Source organism: Rhinolophus ferrumequinum, chromosome 9, assembly GCF_004115265.2.
Source record: "Rhinolophus ferrumequinum isolate MPI-CBG mRhiFer1 chromosome 9, mRhiFer1_v1.p, whole genome shotgun sequence".
Lineage (NCBI taxonomy): Eukaryota > Metazoa > Chordata > Mammalia > Chiroptera > Rhinolophidae > Rhinolophus > Rhinolophus ferrumequinum.
This window is the reverse complement of record NC_046292.1, coordinates 62,947,146-62,963,830: the sequence shown is the minus strand read 5'-3', so window position 1 is coordinate 62,963,830 and position 16,685 is coordinate 62,947,146. Positions and strand designations below refer to the sequence as shown.

General features: G+C 34.0%; 1 protein-coding gene across 3 annotated transcripts in view; it reads left to right on the top strand.

The window, feature by feature from the left end:
* Positions 1-16,685, top strand: part of TTLL7 (tubulin tyrosine ligase like 7) — a 121,925-nt gene that overhangs the window by 77,238 nt on the left and 28,002 nt on the right. For all 3 annotated transcript variants that reach the window (XM_033114401.1, XM_033114402.1, XM_033114403.1), the window contains exons 13-18: positions 143-278; positions 5,122-5,208; positions 9,349-9,547; positions 13,201-13,406; positions 14,441-14,575; positions 16,469-16,549. In XM_033114401.1, coding sequence (XP_032970292.1) covers positions 143-278; positions 5,122-5,208; positions 9,349-9,547; positions 13,201-13,406; positions 14,441-14,575; positions 16,469-16,549 — 844 coding nt within the window. The remainder of the gene's footprint in view (positions 1-142; positions 279-5,121; positions 5,209-9,348; positions 9,548-13,200; positions 13,407-14,440; positions 14,576-16,468; positions 16,550-16,685) is intronic.

The window sequence follows — 16,685 nt, the reverse complement described above, 5'->3', positions numbered from 1 at the left end:
TGGCAGAGTAGGTGGTCAAAGACTATCTGTGGAGTTGACCTTAACTCTTACACTACAATAGCTTTCTTTGAACAAGTGGGTTTATCTGATTTTATTGTAGACGAATTTTTTAAGCAAGTTGGTTTATCTGATTTTATTGTAGACGAATTTATCCTCCTGAAGATAAAACACTACTTGAAAAGTATGAAAATTTGTTGACTGCTGCCTTTCAGACCTTCCTTTCAGGAAGAGCCGCTTCATTCCAGCGAGAACTGAACAATCCTTTGAAAAGGATGAAGGTAAACAAATAAGTGTTTATAAAGAGAAAAATGAATTAAGCGAAAAACTATGTCTTTAAAAACAACCTACCTTAGTCCCATTTATAAAAATATTTTACTTTTAAGATGCACATTCCTTCCATTTTAACAGTTGGTAACATTTTATAACCAACAAGTGATTTCAAAAATAAGGTGTTCTCTAACAGGACAGATTATTCGGTAGAGAATGTTGATACTATGTTGCAACATCAATTAATTGTAATAAGCATATCTTATAGCAGATATATGTATATGTAACTGAATAAAAAAAAAATCCATCGAACTTACCAAGTGGTTGGTGATGCTGTCATTATTTGTGTTATAACTAACATTATACAGTATTATTTTTTTTCCTGATAGTGCATAGACCTGGCATATTAGAAGTAATGAAAACACACACACACACATGCACACAACCACCTCCCTACACACACACACACACACACACACACACACACAGAGTCATCAGTTACCTTATAAAAGGTCTATCAGTTATCTATTGCAGCATAATAAACCATTTATTTTTTCATTCTTCTACAGTCTTGGCTAGGCTCACTTGAGTGGTTTGTCTGCTTGTCTTGATTGGAGTGAATATTTATCTGAAAGGTCAGCTGAGGCTGGCAATCCAAGACAGCTTCAATTTACATATCTGGTGCCTCAGTTGAGATAGCTGGAACATCTGGGGAGTTAGCTGGGTGGCTCTTTCTCTCTACTGTATTTCCCTGAAAATAAGACTGGGTCTTGTGTTAATATTTGCTCCAAAAGACACATTAGGGCATCTTTTCAGGGGATGTCTTATTTTTTCATGTACAACAATCTACATTTATTCAAATACAGTCATGTCATCTTTTTCTGGAACATCGTCATAACATACTAAATGCGTCTGTCTGGCTGACAATCTTAACTGGGGCTTATTTTCGGGGAAACACGGTACACGGTACATGTTCTTTCAATAGGATAGCTAGATCTCTTAATATGGTAGCTCGGGGTTCCAAAAGGGAGAATTTCAAGAGGACAAGCCCAGTGTGCAAGTGCTAATCATGCCTCTGCTTGCATTGTGCTTACTAATGTCCCCTTGGGCAAATAACTTTTGTGGACCTGTTAAAATTGTTTGTACTTTACATTACTTTTCACCTCTCTGCAGTGATATACCCCCTGTACCCTATTATACTGAGTGATTCAAAAGTCATGATAAATATGGTCTTTTCACTCAGATCTGCAACAGAAGGTTATAAGGCACTTTCAAACTGTCTAGACCTAAGAGATGGAAGCAGAAAGAACATAGTATATACCCCAGTGCTCTTTTCTTCCAAATTTCCCTTTTGACGTTTAGAAGTTTGTTGCTTAATTGCCATATGTTAAAATTTTGTACTTTTATTTTTGTTAGGGATTTCCAGTTTAGTTGATTGGTGTTAGAAAACATATGCTGATTGCAAACTAGTAAAATGAATTGAGATTTGCTTTATGTCTCAATATAGTACTTATTTTAGTGAATGTTATAAGTCTACATGGAAATAATGTGTATAGTACAGGTGTTAGTTATAGAGATGTATATGTCATTTAAGTAAATTTGGCTAGTATTCAAATATTCTGTATCTTTTTTATTTTATTTTATTTTATTTTATTTTATTTTATTTTAATTTTTTGGCCTACTGGATGTAGCAGTTACTGAGAGAGATTTGTTAAAACTTCCAACTGTGATTGTGGATTTAATTTTCAATTTTTGTTTCAATATGCTTTGAAGTTATGAGGGTGTCTTCTTAATGAATTCACCTTTTCTATTTCATGCTTATGAAATGTTTATCTTTCTCTTGGGTAATACTTATTGTCTTAAAGTTTACTCTGTATGATTAATATAGTCACCCTAGTTTCTTACACTTACTGTTTGAATGTCATATTTTATCCATCCATCCATTTATTTTCAAGTCATCTGTGTTCTTATATTTATATTTCTGGCAAATAGCATATAGCTGGATCATATTTGTTTTAAAATCCAGTCTCTGTGTCTTTTAATCATTTTCCACAATTACTGGTATAGTTGGGTTTATGTCTGCCTCTTGCTCTTTTTTCTCTATTTATCCCTGTGTTTATTATTCTTTTTTTGTTGTTTTTGCTCCCTTTCTTTATTCTTCTGGACACATAGACACATCAATTGAATCTATAGAATGAGATATTTTTGCAAACCATATATGGAATAATGAATTAATAGCCAAATATGTAAAGAATTCATACAACTCAATAACAGCAACAAAAAACACATCTGATTAAATAGTGGGCAGAGGAAGTAAATAGACATTTTTCCAAGAAGACATCCAAATGGCCAACAGGTATATGAAAAGATGCTCTACATCACTGATCATCAGGGAAATTCAAATCAAAACCACAATGAGATATAATCACTTTACACTTGTTAGGATGGCTATTATCAAAAAGACGAGTGACAAGTATTGGAAAGGTTGTGGAAGAAAGGAACCCTTGTACATTCATGGTGAAATGTAAATTGGTTCAGCCACTGTGGAAAACAACCACCTAGGTGCCTGTCAATGGAAAAATGGATATAGATGATTTGCTATATACATACAATGGAATATTGTTTTGTGATGAGAAGGAAGGAAATCCTGTCGTTTGCGACAACATGGATGGATGTTGAGGACATCATGCTAAGTGAGACAAATCAGAGAAAGAGAAATACTGTATAATGTTACTTATATGTGGAATTTAAAAAAGCCAAACTCTTAAAAACAGAGGAAAATCATGGTTGCCACAAGCTGGGTAGCTGAGTGGGGTAATAAGAGATGTTATTTATGGTTCCAAACTTGCCACTAGTAGTAAATAAGTCCCAGAGATCTAGTGCACAGTATACTGAATATAGACAATGATGTTGTATTATAATCATTAAACTTGCTAAGAGACTAGATTTTAATTATTCTAACCTCAAAAAAGAAACAAAAATTATAGAACTTGATAATTATTGATAGAGGAGCTAACTATCCCTTCAATGACAATTGTACTACACTACGAGTATACGAATGTATCAAATCATTATCTTGTACGCCTTAACACAATGTTATATGTCAAATATATTTCAATCAAAAAATAAGAAATGTTGAACTGGGTCCAGGCTGAGTTACAGTAGTTTAGTTTGCCTCTGGTTTCAAATGCCTTGAGGGTGAACTCTAGTCAGTGTATGTTACAGGCCTCCTTCTCTCTTGGTATTTAAGAACTGGATGACTACAGAGAATTATTTCTGGCTTTCCAATCCATGCCTCCGTCCTCCACCATTTTCTACTCACTCAAATTGCTATCAGAGAGACCCAGGTGAACAGAACCAGCTCTGTGGGGCTCCTCTAGATGTCACACTAGATCACATGACCATATGACCATAGAAAACTCCATTGGATTCTCTTTATCTCAGCAGAATCTCTGCCTGTTCTAGACCTGATCTTTGCCCAGTCTTTGTCCAGACTTGACAAATGACCCCAATGTAGAAAGTGGGCCACTCATCTCTGCCAACCTAGGAAGAACTTTTCCCTCTTTTGTATTTAGTTCCCTTATAATACATTTATTCACAGCTTTCTGATGTCTTAAAAATACGATTATTTAGTTTATCTGTCTTTTTCTAGCTGTTATGATGAAAGTATTGTCTATTATGACCTCCTTTCTCCTAAACAGAAGCAGAAGTCCATGGGTTTCTTTTTAACTATTTTGTGCCTTAGAATTCATTGTAGGGTTATTATTTAATCAAACTTTATAGCAAGTCTCTTGGTATTTTAATAGCTAAACTTTCCTACATAGGTATGACGAGTAACTTATAAATTTCCATTGCACAGTGAGATTTCTAGTTGTATTTTAATATCTAAGCTTACCTACATTGATATGAAGAATAACTTATTTTATAAATTTCCATTGCACAATGAGGTTTCTAGTTTCTTCAGAAACCTTTTTAAAGAGGCACTGAAATGTAAATCATGTAAGTCCAGATGCAATGTTTTTATTGGTTGAATAAACAGCTCAATGAAACATTTGATTCTTTCATTATAGCTATTACACTCCTGCTGCTCTGGTTTGCTCAACATTCCCTTGGAAGTTATGTATTTATAACTTTTCCCTTTGATTTCAAAATGACTCTAGAAGAGGATAAAAGAAGGTATTAAGTCTATAGAATGAAAACTTTACATGTGGTTCTGAAGATACTCTTGTGCAGTAGTTAAAGTTTTGAAAGTGTTTTATTAAATCGTGCCCATTAACCAAATACTAATATTAGATTGTTAACTATTAGGCCAATCGTCAGTTTTCTGTCTGAAGTTGAAATATTATTTTCACTAATCAATATAGAAATGATTCATAAAATTGTGGTCTGGAAAATTAGAGTGATTTTTAGAAATTTTAAAGTGTCTCCAACAGGCTCATTATTGACTTATTTTACTCTAAGATTTTAATAGTGTGGAAGAATATAAGGATAAATTTGTTTATGATAATACATAATAGATTTCGGCTACATATTATTTACATTGTCAGATTTTAGTGAAAATTTCTTCAAGAAAGTTTGTCGTGACCCTTTATTACTCATTTGATCTGAGCAATCTTCATTAAATACAGAGGGTGTCAAAAAAATGTATACACATTTTAAGAAAGGAAAAAAACTGTATCAAAATTGTAATAATATATACTGATAACAAAAGATGAATACAAGTCATGTATACATTTTCTTTGGCACCCCCGGTAGTTTAGGAATCCTTGTACACTATTTTTATGGAGATTGATGAATTCAGAAAACTTCTGGAGTTCATTAATTATCACAATTTTAATTAAATATCTTTTTCAGGAGGAAGATATTTTGGATCTTCTGGAACAGTGTGAAATTGATGATGAAAAGTTGATGGGCAAAACTGCCAAGCCTCGAGGACCGAAGGTGCAGTACCTCTGCTTTTCTTAGTATCCAAGTCAATGCGGCTGAGGAGCATTGTTTTTCTCTTTCTATTTCTCGCTGCAGGAATGACTGATGCCATTTTCATGGAACGGTATGGACTATGTGTCCAGTACAGGTAGAGTAGGGCAGATGATCTTATCTCACACACTTACAAGTTTTGTTGTGTTAGTTTCCTTCATTTACTGGATTCTTTTTCTAAAGCTAGTGAAGTCCTGATGAGTCAGGGCCTAGAGGCAACTAGAACTAATACCCTTATTCTGTCCTCAGTATTAAGTTTTGCTCATATCTCTAGACATATGATTATCAGAGAAGTATTATAGATAAGGCAAATCGTGACTCTAGAGATCCTCATCTTTAACTGACCCAGCAACACTGACATTGTGTAAGATAAAGTCGGTAGAGTTTCTAGGATAAGTAGCAAGCGGTCATGCAGGCAAAAATGGCATGTGTTTGCTTTACCTTTATCTGCTCTGTGATGATGACATCCATGTGTTCTTCTGTTATATGTCAAAGCCCTTGCTAGTAGAGTGGGGAAAAATTGAATTTGTAAAATCTTGGAAACTTTTTTCATTCTGGTCTTTTTTACTTTGTTTCAACAATATTAACTATCTCTATATCCTTATACACATCATGCTCTGTTGTCCTGTCATGCTTTTTCCGTGCCTCCGGAATGCCTGCTTATTTAAAAAAAATCATTTATTCGGTGCTTGATCAATTAGAGACCCCCTCCCAATCCAGGTGAACCATTGCTGCCTTTGTGAAATCTTCCCCACTCCCTCAGTTAAACTTAATTATTCCTTCCCCTGCTTCTCCTGCTGTACCACAAATATCACTTTCATAGAACAATTGTGACAAATAATTGCCTGTGTGTTTGTCTTAGTATGAGCTTGTAAGTTCCTTGAGGGCAGGAAGTATATTTTCACCTTTACAACTCTAGCACCTCGTACTGCATCTGGCACTTAATAGGTTCTCAGAAAACATTAGTTAAATCTGTTGAATGTGTCCACAAAGACCTTACTGGCTAGTGGAAGAGCAGATAGGCGGACCAGAAGCTAGGGCATATAATGGCAAGTACTATAATCAAGGGAGTGAAAAGTGCTACAGCAGCATAGAGAAGAAAGGGATTGGTAGACTGGATAACTTCACAAATGCCGTTTGAACCAGGTCTTGAAGAATGAGTCGTGCTATAAATATTTAAGATTGGTGGAAAAGAGGTAAAGGGGTAGAAGGAAGGAACATCAAAGGCAATCACATGAGGAGTGACACTACACAGGGTGTTAGAGAAGCACGAAGATACAAGTGGAAGATTCTCAGAGAGTAGGATGGTACATGATGAACATGACGGAGACCAGAGACTTTGGATATCAGACACTGTTCTTTTGAATTACATCCTCTCTATTGAAGAATTGTGGAAGACGTCATTGATAATTCCTTTGGAACAAACTATTTTAGAGTATCTGTAAAAGTGAATACCTTCATGAGTCTTTGCTTCATGTTGGGAAACACTGGGAAGTTTCTGAGTTTTGAAATTCAAGTTTCTGAATTATTGAAATTCAGCAAACCATATGTGACACACCAGGGGGCACAATATTCATGGCAGAATGGCAACTGCAAAAGCCCTGAAATGGCCTTCTGTGGCGTTCTGTTTTCCTTTGCTACATCAAATAAGACTTAGCCAAAATGTAACCTACCGGAGGGCAGAATTCACATTGTGTGTTTTTTTCCAACCCCTTTTGTTCCAGGCAAGTAGTAGGAATTAACAGTGTCTTTGTTGAAATGAACAGAATTGGTTAGTTCCTGTAGTTATTAATATCAGCAATATTTCAAAGTGGTTGAAAGCTGCATAATAAGTCTGAAGTAAAAGTGTTTAAAATTTTATTAACTTTATTTACATTGAAGGTCTGGAGTGAGCCAAACTTCAAAGCAGACTTTCTTTTTTAGAGGGATGCTATCACATGCCAGACATTGATTTTCAGAGTCTTTACTGATAGAAGAATAATTGATGATAATCAAGATTAAATGAGATTTGTACTAGAAGAAATAATAAGTTTTCACTTATTTGAGAATCTAAGAGATATTAGCTATAAAAATAATAAATACTACAAAATGTGTTAGCATTGTCCTTTTATTCAGCTGAGTGGTAGGTACATGGGTATTTGTTTTATTATTCTTTACACCATTTATATATTTTTTTTATTTATGACCCAGTTAATAATAAAATTGGACATAAATGTAAGTAGTATCGTTTGCATCATAACTCAATGCCAGTTTACAAATTCCGTTTTGTAGTTAAGGCATTGTTTAGAGTTTATGCTGCTGTGACTTATTAATTATTGCCTGAACAGTGTATTGGTCAAAAAGTCCCAAATGTATCTATGGCACAAAGGTTCAGCTATCCGTTTCACCATGTGATTCTTTATAGGGTCGCATAACTCATTATGTAGTCAAGCTCCTTAAGCAAAGTAAAAGCTGTTTGCCTACGTGAAGGAAGGCACTGCTTGCAAGCCTGATTGTGCCAGTGTTTCTTTTGGGAATGCTAGACTTCTGAAGAAACATCCTTCTTCTAGAATTCATATTCCCCAAGACTGTTGAAATGTTTGATGATTGTGTTACTGGTAAACGTTTTTATGCATATCCCTTTGAACATTGTTAGTGCTCAGTAAATACTAGACTCTCGAAAGGAGAATATACATTTAAACACAAGTTGGGACCTTAGTGTATTAAGCTACTTCCCTGGCTTTGGTTATTTTTCATCCTTTGCAAAGGCAGTAACTTTAAGAAGATCACACTTTGGCTTACTGTGTATTCCAGGCACTTCACGAAATGCTATTCCTCTCTTTACCTTTCATCCTACACTGTAAAATGAGAGGATGTGTACCTTATTTCAGTGAAATCCCATGGTCACCAAGGATTTCATTATGGTGTATGCTAACAGCAAGACATTTTCGTTTGATTTAACAGAGAATAAGAAACATATATACAACTGCGGGAACTTTTCCCAGCAGGAATAAGGGGCATATGGTGTGTGTAATAAATAGTCTCTTAAAATGACTAAGTTACAAAACTGTCTTGTTCTTGCTTGTGCATATTCTTTCTGAAGTGAAGCTGTCTCACTTATCTTTTATTCTTTCAGCTGGTATCATTGGAAACACTTTGGAAGGTTTGAAGACAAGGGATTCTAATGGAAATATTGGAACATAATTGCATAGCATTTGAATCTTTACAGATTTACCCTTCTGCATGGCACCAATCCTCTTAAAAAAATTCACACCATACTGATTTTTACATTATATCACTTTTTTTTTTTTTTTTAACATAGCATGGGCAATAAAAAGCTATGCTATCCCATTATGGCCAGACCCTATGTGTCATAGTTAGGAATCTTCTGAGAAAAGGCGTGTAAGTTGTTCATAACCAATTTGGCGAGCGGATAATTAATTTTTTTTATTTGTAAGAAATATTCACAGCAAATTAGACATGTGAGGAATAACTTGCTTCTTTTTGTACATTATTTGAGTAAAGAGGCTCATAGGCTTCTACTTTAAAAGGTGGCCTTTCTGTACCTACAGTGGTTTATCTTATCGTGGTTTATCTGGTTGTTGCTTTCTTTTCTTTTTGCTTCTCTTGCCCTCCTTCCCCTCCTTTGCTCCCCTTCCCTCTCTCTCAAAAGCATGTACATATTTATTGAGTGACTGAACATTAATGATACAACAAAGGTACATTTCTGAGCCTTGATGAGTAATGAGTAATCTCTCTCGTATGGAATGAAGAAAAAACCGATTTATGTTTCTGATTTTTATATTTTTATCTCAAATAATTTTCCTTTATCTGGTTATTTTTTGTTTGCTTGTTTGTGATACACTGGTCCTTTATTCGAATTGTGTAGAAACAGCATTTTCCTCATTGTGACTGAACTATATCATTTAAACCAGACTGTTTTGCAAAAACAGAACTATTAGTAATTGCACTGTAGGCTAATGGCAGCACTGTAGGCATAGCACTTTGGGGGATTTTCAGTGAGAAGCAGCAAGCATAAGCGGGAAACTGAAAATAGTAACTCATCATGTTAATAAGCCTTTTTATTTGAATTGCGACAAAATAACACCTTTCTGTCTATTTTAGCCTCTGTGTTCCATGCCCGAGAGTACTGAGATAATGAAAAGACAGAAGTACTGCAGTAGTGACAGCAGTTACGATCATAGCAGCAGCTCTTCAGAATCAGATGAAAATGAAAAAGAAGAGTACCAAAATAAGAAACGAGAAAAACAAGTTACTTATAATCTTAAACAGTCCGATCACTACAAATTAATGCAACAATCCAGTAAGTTAATTTCTTCTCATTTAATTGTCGTATGAAGACTTATGGAACTGAAATGATGGAACTCAATAAAAGGACCTTGGGCCAAACGAACCTTTGTCATGTGTGAGGATATCTGGATTCTATCCCACTTCCTTCCCTAACCATCCTGCAATCCCTTTTAGGGTCCGCAAGTAGAAAACAAAAGTGTTGAATGAAGGATCGCTATAGTCCATTCTTCTATTTTTCATAGTTTTTGTTAAGTCCTAGATTTTTGCATGGATTTATAAAATTTGCCTCATGGCTGATCTGCTGATTGCATTCTTTTTAAAGCTAATATATTCTCTCATTCCATTTCCTGCTTTCCCTAACTCGGTCGCTAATTTTGTTGTGTATTCTTATCTACATTTTAAAATGTGTGTATCCAGGCATTTGACTTGAATGTGTGTATTAGCCACACAATGATGACATAGTTTTGTTCCCTTCCATTTTCATCATAGGTAAGCACTTAAGTCAGAACTTCTGGTATACAGGAAGTATGCAGGAGACTAACCAACCAGCTGCTCTGTCCCCTTCCTTTTCTGCTTCCTTTTGTTCTCTTCCTTTATTTCTTTTCACCTTTTCTTTCTTTTCCATTCACTTGTCTTTTATTCCTTCTTCAATCCCTAATGTTCACTCCCGTTTTCATGATTCTTCTTTCATTCTCAAATGTCCAGTGTGGGGTCCCTGTTTGCCCAGGCACAGTTGGATACCCCTTCCTGATGTTGCCTCCAACGCAAGACTTACTCTTAACTACTGTCTCATATCTCTGCCTTATCCTTCATTACCCTAAGACTCCCATAGAGGGACTGGTTCAATCGTGCATAAACACAATTGTGAGTCTTTGTTGATCTCCAGCAATCGTTTAATATGTTAGCTTCCCTGATAATGTGTTTATTTAAACCTGACCTTCCACATGAATGGCAAAATGCATGAGGAATACAGAACTATCAAAGATTTTAGTCGTCTTTCATTTACTTCCAACTTATTCCATAAAGATACCCGCTAATGTTCCTGTCTTTGAGGGCTCGTGTGTTTAGAGGGGAAATAATATAGTATTATGTTCCATTTCATTTGTTTCATTATTTACTCATTTAAGATATGTTTATTGAGCACCAGTTTCAGAGTTTGTAAGCTATTTTATCAGTTACTTCCTTTTTTCTTAAAGACACCTTAAGTACTCTGTGTAAGTGTGACTGTTTCTCTTTTGGAAGCTGGCTTTGTTCTGCTCAGATTTTGTCCATTTTTTCACCCCTATTAGCTAATGTGTGCATCCCTAACAGCATGAACTAGCAGAGGATAAGGGTAGGGCTGAAAAAAATTGCTCAGGTCCCCATAGCTCTGAGATTATTCTTTGTTTGGAAATCAATAGGTTAATAAATTGAGATCAGACAAATGGTATATAAGAAAAATGTCTTTAAGTGTGAATTATCATTTTTATGTTAGTCGAATTTAATTAATATCTTTTTCCTTATTGCTATATTTTATTTTTAGAGTCATTAGTAATTGCAACAAGGATTTCACTTTGTTTTATATTCTCTCTTTAATCTTACACTAAGGAATATCATAGCCACAAACCCTCCTTGAGTTTTCTGTCCAAAGTGATGCCAATGACAGAGGACAAAATCCAGATTATGTGTAACACTTTCTGTTAGTTAACTTAGGAAATTCTAACTTGTTATAGTTTCAAATAATATATTTTGGTTTGATATAAGGTAGTCATATACAAAACTATATGAAATATTTTTTCACATAATTTGTGTATGCAAGTCAAAAACATTTTTTTAAAAGAATTTCTTTCTTTTTTAAAATTTTTTTTATTGGGGAATATTGGGGAACAGTGTGTTTCTCCAGGGCCCATCAGCTCCAAGTCGTTGTCCTTCAATCTAGTTGTGGAGGGTGAGCTCACTGGCCCATGTGGGAATTGAACCGGCAACTTTTTTGTTCAGAGTTCACACTCTAACCAACTGAACTATCTGGCCGCTCCCATTTTCTGTTAATCTACCTAAATATCATTGGCATGTCTAGGTACTTATTTATTGTCTGAAATTCCAGTGTATGCAGGGGAAAAATGTGATTCTTTGGTGATTCAAGAGAAAGGATATTTTCCTTCCATATGTGTGATCAGATTATACATGTGTAAACCATCACGTTAAGCCCTAAGAGAGAGCAGGGCTCAGGAGTAAGTTGTAGTACATGCTTTTGGGTACTTTCTTAGTGAAAGACTGACCAGTGGTATGTTCCCCACACAGCCCTTCTTGAGAAACACTATAATTTAAATAATAGTGTGATTTTCAGGTTCAGAAGAAAGTTACTAGCTGGAATAAATGGAAATTATTTAAAACATTTTTTATAGCTTGAGTGAGTATACTTTTTTGTTCTCTTTAGAACCGAATGAGGAGTATTAGGATTATTATCTATACAAAATATCCTTTAGAAATACATCCTAAATATATGGTTTATGTCCATTGCCTTTATAAAGGTTTAAATTTTTTTCAACAGCTAATGAAGAGAAGTATTTGGGTATTCAACCTGCCTTCATGTGAGTTTTATTAAATTACTTAATTAATGTGGATTGATATATTCCCCAAGCAAAGAGAGAATATAGAACAGAGGATATATAAAATATGTGAGCTAAGAAAAATATAAATGTTGATAATATTGATTGATATTCTATTTTCCTTTGTGAAGAATCAAAATTTACCTGGAATAGTTGGTTCTCTCTTTTAAATATTCTCAATATACATTGGGGAAGTTATTCTATGGTTTTCTATACTTGTTTGTTCTTATAACAACCCTTTAAATCCAGACATTTTTTTCTTCACTTAAACCGTTTACTATGGGAATTTAAATCTAGTTTTTTTATTCTTCTCTCCTGTGAATAAGAAGACTATATATGTCTAGTTCCCCTCTCTTGTAATAACCAATTATATATTTAAACTCCATTGAGGTGATCTTTGTTTTTCTTCTGTTTTATTTTTTCTCATGGGTTCAAAATTCTATAACTCATCTATTTATCCTGGCCATTCTCTAGACTCCTTTCGATTCCATCCTATGAGTCTTGCCGTAAAATATTCTGTACACAAATTCTAATAAATGACCAGTCTAATCCCAGAGTAATGGATCGTATGGTATTATATAATCCAGGGATAATGGATAGAGAGAGAACACTGGCATTAGATAGGTCAGAATTTAAACCTGAGCTTGGCCACTTTCTTGTTGTGTGACCTTGACAAAGTTCTTTCTCTGAGCCTCCAAGTGATGGAGGTTCCTCCCTCAGAGATTTCTGTGAAGATTATCATAAAAGTGTAGGATGCCTGGTTTATAGAAGATGCTCCGTAAGTGTAGTTTTTCTATCTTGTCTTTTATGTCATGTTTCAAGAACAGAACATTAAAGTACTGTTTAAGAATTGTTCTCATGATAGCCATTCATCATACATGACAGGGGTTCTGCACCAAGTTCACTGTTTAAATTGAAGAATTAACTCCAAACTCATGTTTTCATGATGATGCCTATGCTTTGACATTTATTGCCACACTGCTGCTATGTGGTCTGATTATTAGTTTATATAGATGAAATACAGTGGGAAACTTTCAATAAGGGCTGCTATATTATCCCTCTTCTCCATCATGAATAGGCTCCATAAGGCGTTCATTCAGTTGCCCTCGGTCAATCTCTTCTCAGTCACCTTCCAGTGTGGACATCCGCCCCTTTTCTGCTCAACAAATGATATCAACATCCCGGCCAACTTCAGGGTCTCGGTCACATTCCTTAAACCGTGGTTCCTCCTACACAAGGCACCTGCCTCATAGTAATGATGCCAGCTCTACTAACTCTCAGATGGTAAGTCATCTCCTTTGAGATTGCTCCTTTGAGATTATAGGAAGCACTGCACTCAGGATTAGGTGGCAAAGGAATCAGCTGGAAGGAGGACAGAATGAACCTCAGATCCTTTCTGTCATGCAACTCATGGTCTCCTGGGGTTTGGATTTGTCGATCTATCCTAGCCTATCACTTAGCCCAGACTCTTAAAAGGCAGACGTAAGTATATCACAAAACTTGAAGATGGACACTGAGAATAGCACTTTATTATCCATGGAGTAGGATAATTTTTGTTGAAAATCATCTGAGTAAATGTATGATTTTGCAGTGTCTTATGCAGTATATCTGTAAATCGGGGGAAATTTTGTTGTATGAAAGTTTTTCCTTAATGGGACTATTAATTAATACGTTAAAAAGTAAGCCATTGATAAGTTATCCTTAGGACACTGAAGGACAACATTGTTTATGTTTTCTGTATATTAAATTTACATATAGTATTCCCTTCTTAGTATGAATCCAAGATTCAGTATTGAACAAGTCAGTGAATTTATTTTGCAACCAGACTTACTTGTAGATGCTCATATAGATAGCTTCAAGTGCCTTCACATAGACCAGGGATTTATTTAATTTGTTTATTTAATGTGGATGATGTTTCTCAGTCAAAGAGTGAAAAATATAAAGTGAATCAATTTCACTTGATGACAATGAGTGTTGTTGTTTGTTGTTTTTTTCCTAATCAAGAATTGCCTAAGGTATATAGCAAATGAAACTTTTGATCAGGAAGTCTTTTTTAAACACTTATATTTTTATTTTAATATTTTGATCTAAATAAAATACGACTGGTGGAAGTTTGAAAGACACTCTTGGGAAACCACACCCATTTAATCCTAAGTATTTAATTCTAAGAATAAATGTAAACAATTATTTTCTTCCTTTTTCACTGTGTTTTTTTTTCAATTAAAAATGTATCATTTTTACCTAGAAATATCTTTCAGATTGTAGTGGCACAATGAAATAAGACCCCCTCCAAATATCTGTATTCTTTCAAATTTAAGAGTGAGTCTTTGCGGCAACTGAGAACAAAAGAACAAGAAGACTATCTAACAAGTCAGACCTTATTTGTTCTCAAGGACATGAAGATCCGGTTTCCAGGAAAATCAGATGCAGAATCATTACTTCTGGTGGAAGATGTGAGTATTTGATGTATATAAAACTCCAAGGAGCTCATACCTTTCTATTCTTAGAATATTAAAATTTATTTCCTGATGGCATTATTCTGACATAGTAAACTTAACTGATGTTCTTTTCAACCTCCACAAGCTTTAGAAAATACAGCAATTATTTTAATTACGATTCATGAGCAGTGAGGTCACATTTATAATCAGCAATACAAAATATCTTTCAGTGTATAGTCCTATTTTAATGATGCAACTGTTACATAAAGTGAAAATAATTTATGTTAAATAATTATTGTCTTAACAAGTAAAGAAATATGAAGTTAAATCTGCTTCTATAAAGATTTAGAAAGATCTAATATAGAATGAAATGTAATGAAAAGAAGTGGGGCCATAGGCATAAAATATCAAGAATATTTGAATATGACACTCTGAATGGTTTTGGTCAAATTTTGAAATGGCTTATGTTGTGTGTATTTTTCTTGTTACACACCACCCAGTGGAACATTCTAAAATGGCAGAGTCCTAAAATTCACATTAAAGTAAATGACTTCTTTTAATTTAGAAAAAAGGTGCAGTCATTTAAATGTTTTTGGTGAAGAAACATTTTTTCATTCAAAGTTCTATTAATATTTCTTCATTCAAACATTCCTTTCAAATTGTCATTCTTAGGTAATTCCTTAGTAATAGAACTGTGTTCTGGTTTCCATATATATATATGTAGATATATATATATATATATATAACATATATATATATATATATATTTTTTTTTTTTAATTTTTCTAGAGAAGAAAGCACCATCTAGTGGCCAGTTATGGGATAAAAACCACAGCTTTGCACTCGGCTTTTTCACTTTTTAGGATTACTTTTGTCTAAAGCAACTGTCTAGAAACAAACACCAAACAAATAATAATAAAATCACTGTCTTAATTTAAAAAAAATCAATAATGGCATTTCTATTTTGTAATCATGACATAGTTGTAACCATAGCCCCCAAATATTATGCATTGTGTTGTTACATATTTTTAAAAGAGCGAAAGTGGCATATTCTTTGCAAATGGGCTGCTATTTGTTACATCAAGGGAAGAGGAAGACAAATTAATGTTAGCTGTAAAGCATTACGCTAAATATGCTTTTATTTACATGTCTTATTCAAATTATTTTCTAAGCATAGCCAATGACTTCGTACCAGACATTTTACTTATACTTTTTACTTATGTCTATTTTAGTTGTTTAGCACCTTTTTGAATCAAGTAGAGGAAAAATTAGATAATCAGAGAGTTGAACTGATATTTGTTGCTAATGTTATTGTTCTATAAAGAACATATATAGGCTTATATAATTAATAAAATATAATTAACAATTATGTCAGACATTAGGTTGTTTATGATATGTTCACTATGTGCAGCAAATATTTTAATCTGTTTGCTATAGTATGTATTACTAGAATATATATTCATAAAATTTTCAGGTTTGCACAAAAAACAAAACAAAGGGATAATAGAATCCTAATTATATACATAGACCTTCTTCTAATGTGTTATTACTCGATCTGTTGTTATGGGTAATGTGGTACAGCTTTTGGAATTAAAGTGGAAAATCTAAGTTTTGGGTTTCTTTCCAAATCTTATGTGCCTGAAGACATTTGACTTTCATTCATTAGAGATTGTATGCTCTTTACAACAAGAAGAGAAAACTTTGGATTCAGTCGCTTCTTTACCTTATGTTAGAAATCTTTGCCTATGTCTTTATATGAAAGTAGAAATTCTTTATTTCAAGTAATGTAATGCTTTCATTTCACAAATTCACTGATAAAATTGGTTTCAACCAATTTATTTACTTTTTATTTGTTACTTTTGAGGAAAATTCTAGTTTAAATTTCTTAATGTTTCTTCCTCACAACAGATCCTTGATAACTGGAAATATCATAAAACAAAAGTGGCTTCATATTGGCTCATAAAATTGGACTCTGTAAAACAGCGAAAAGTGAGTAATGCCCCCAAAACAAGTTTGCCCTTTTGGACTATGTATTAAGCTAGGATCATTAAGCCACATTCATAGTCAACTATATACATGTTCATTTGTTTACACATTTCTTCAACAGATATTTATTGCATACCTG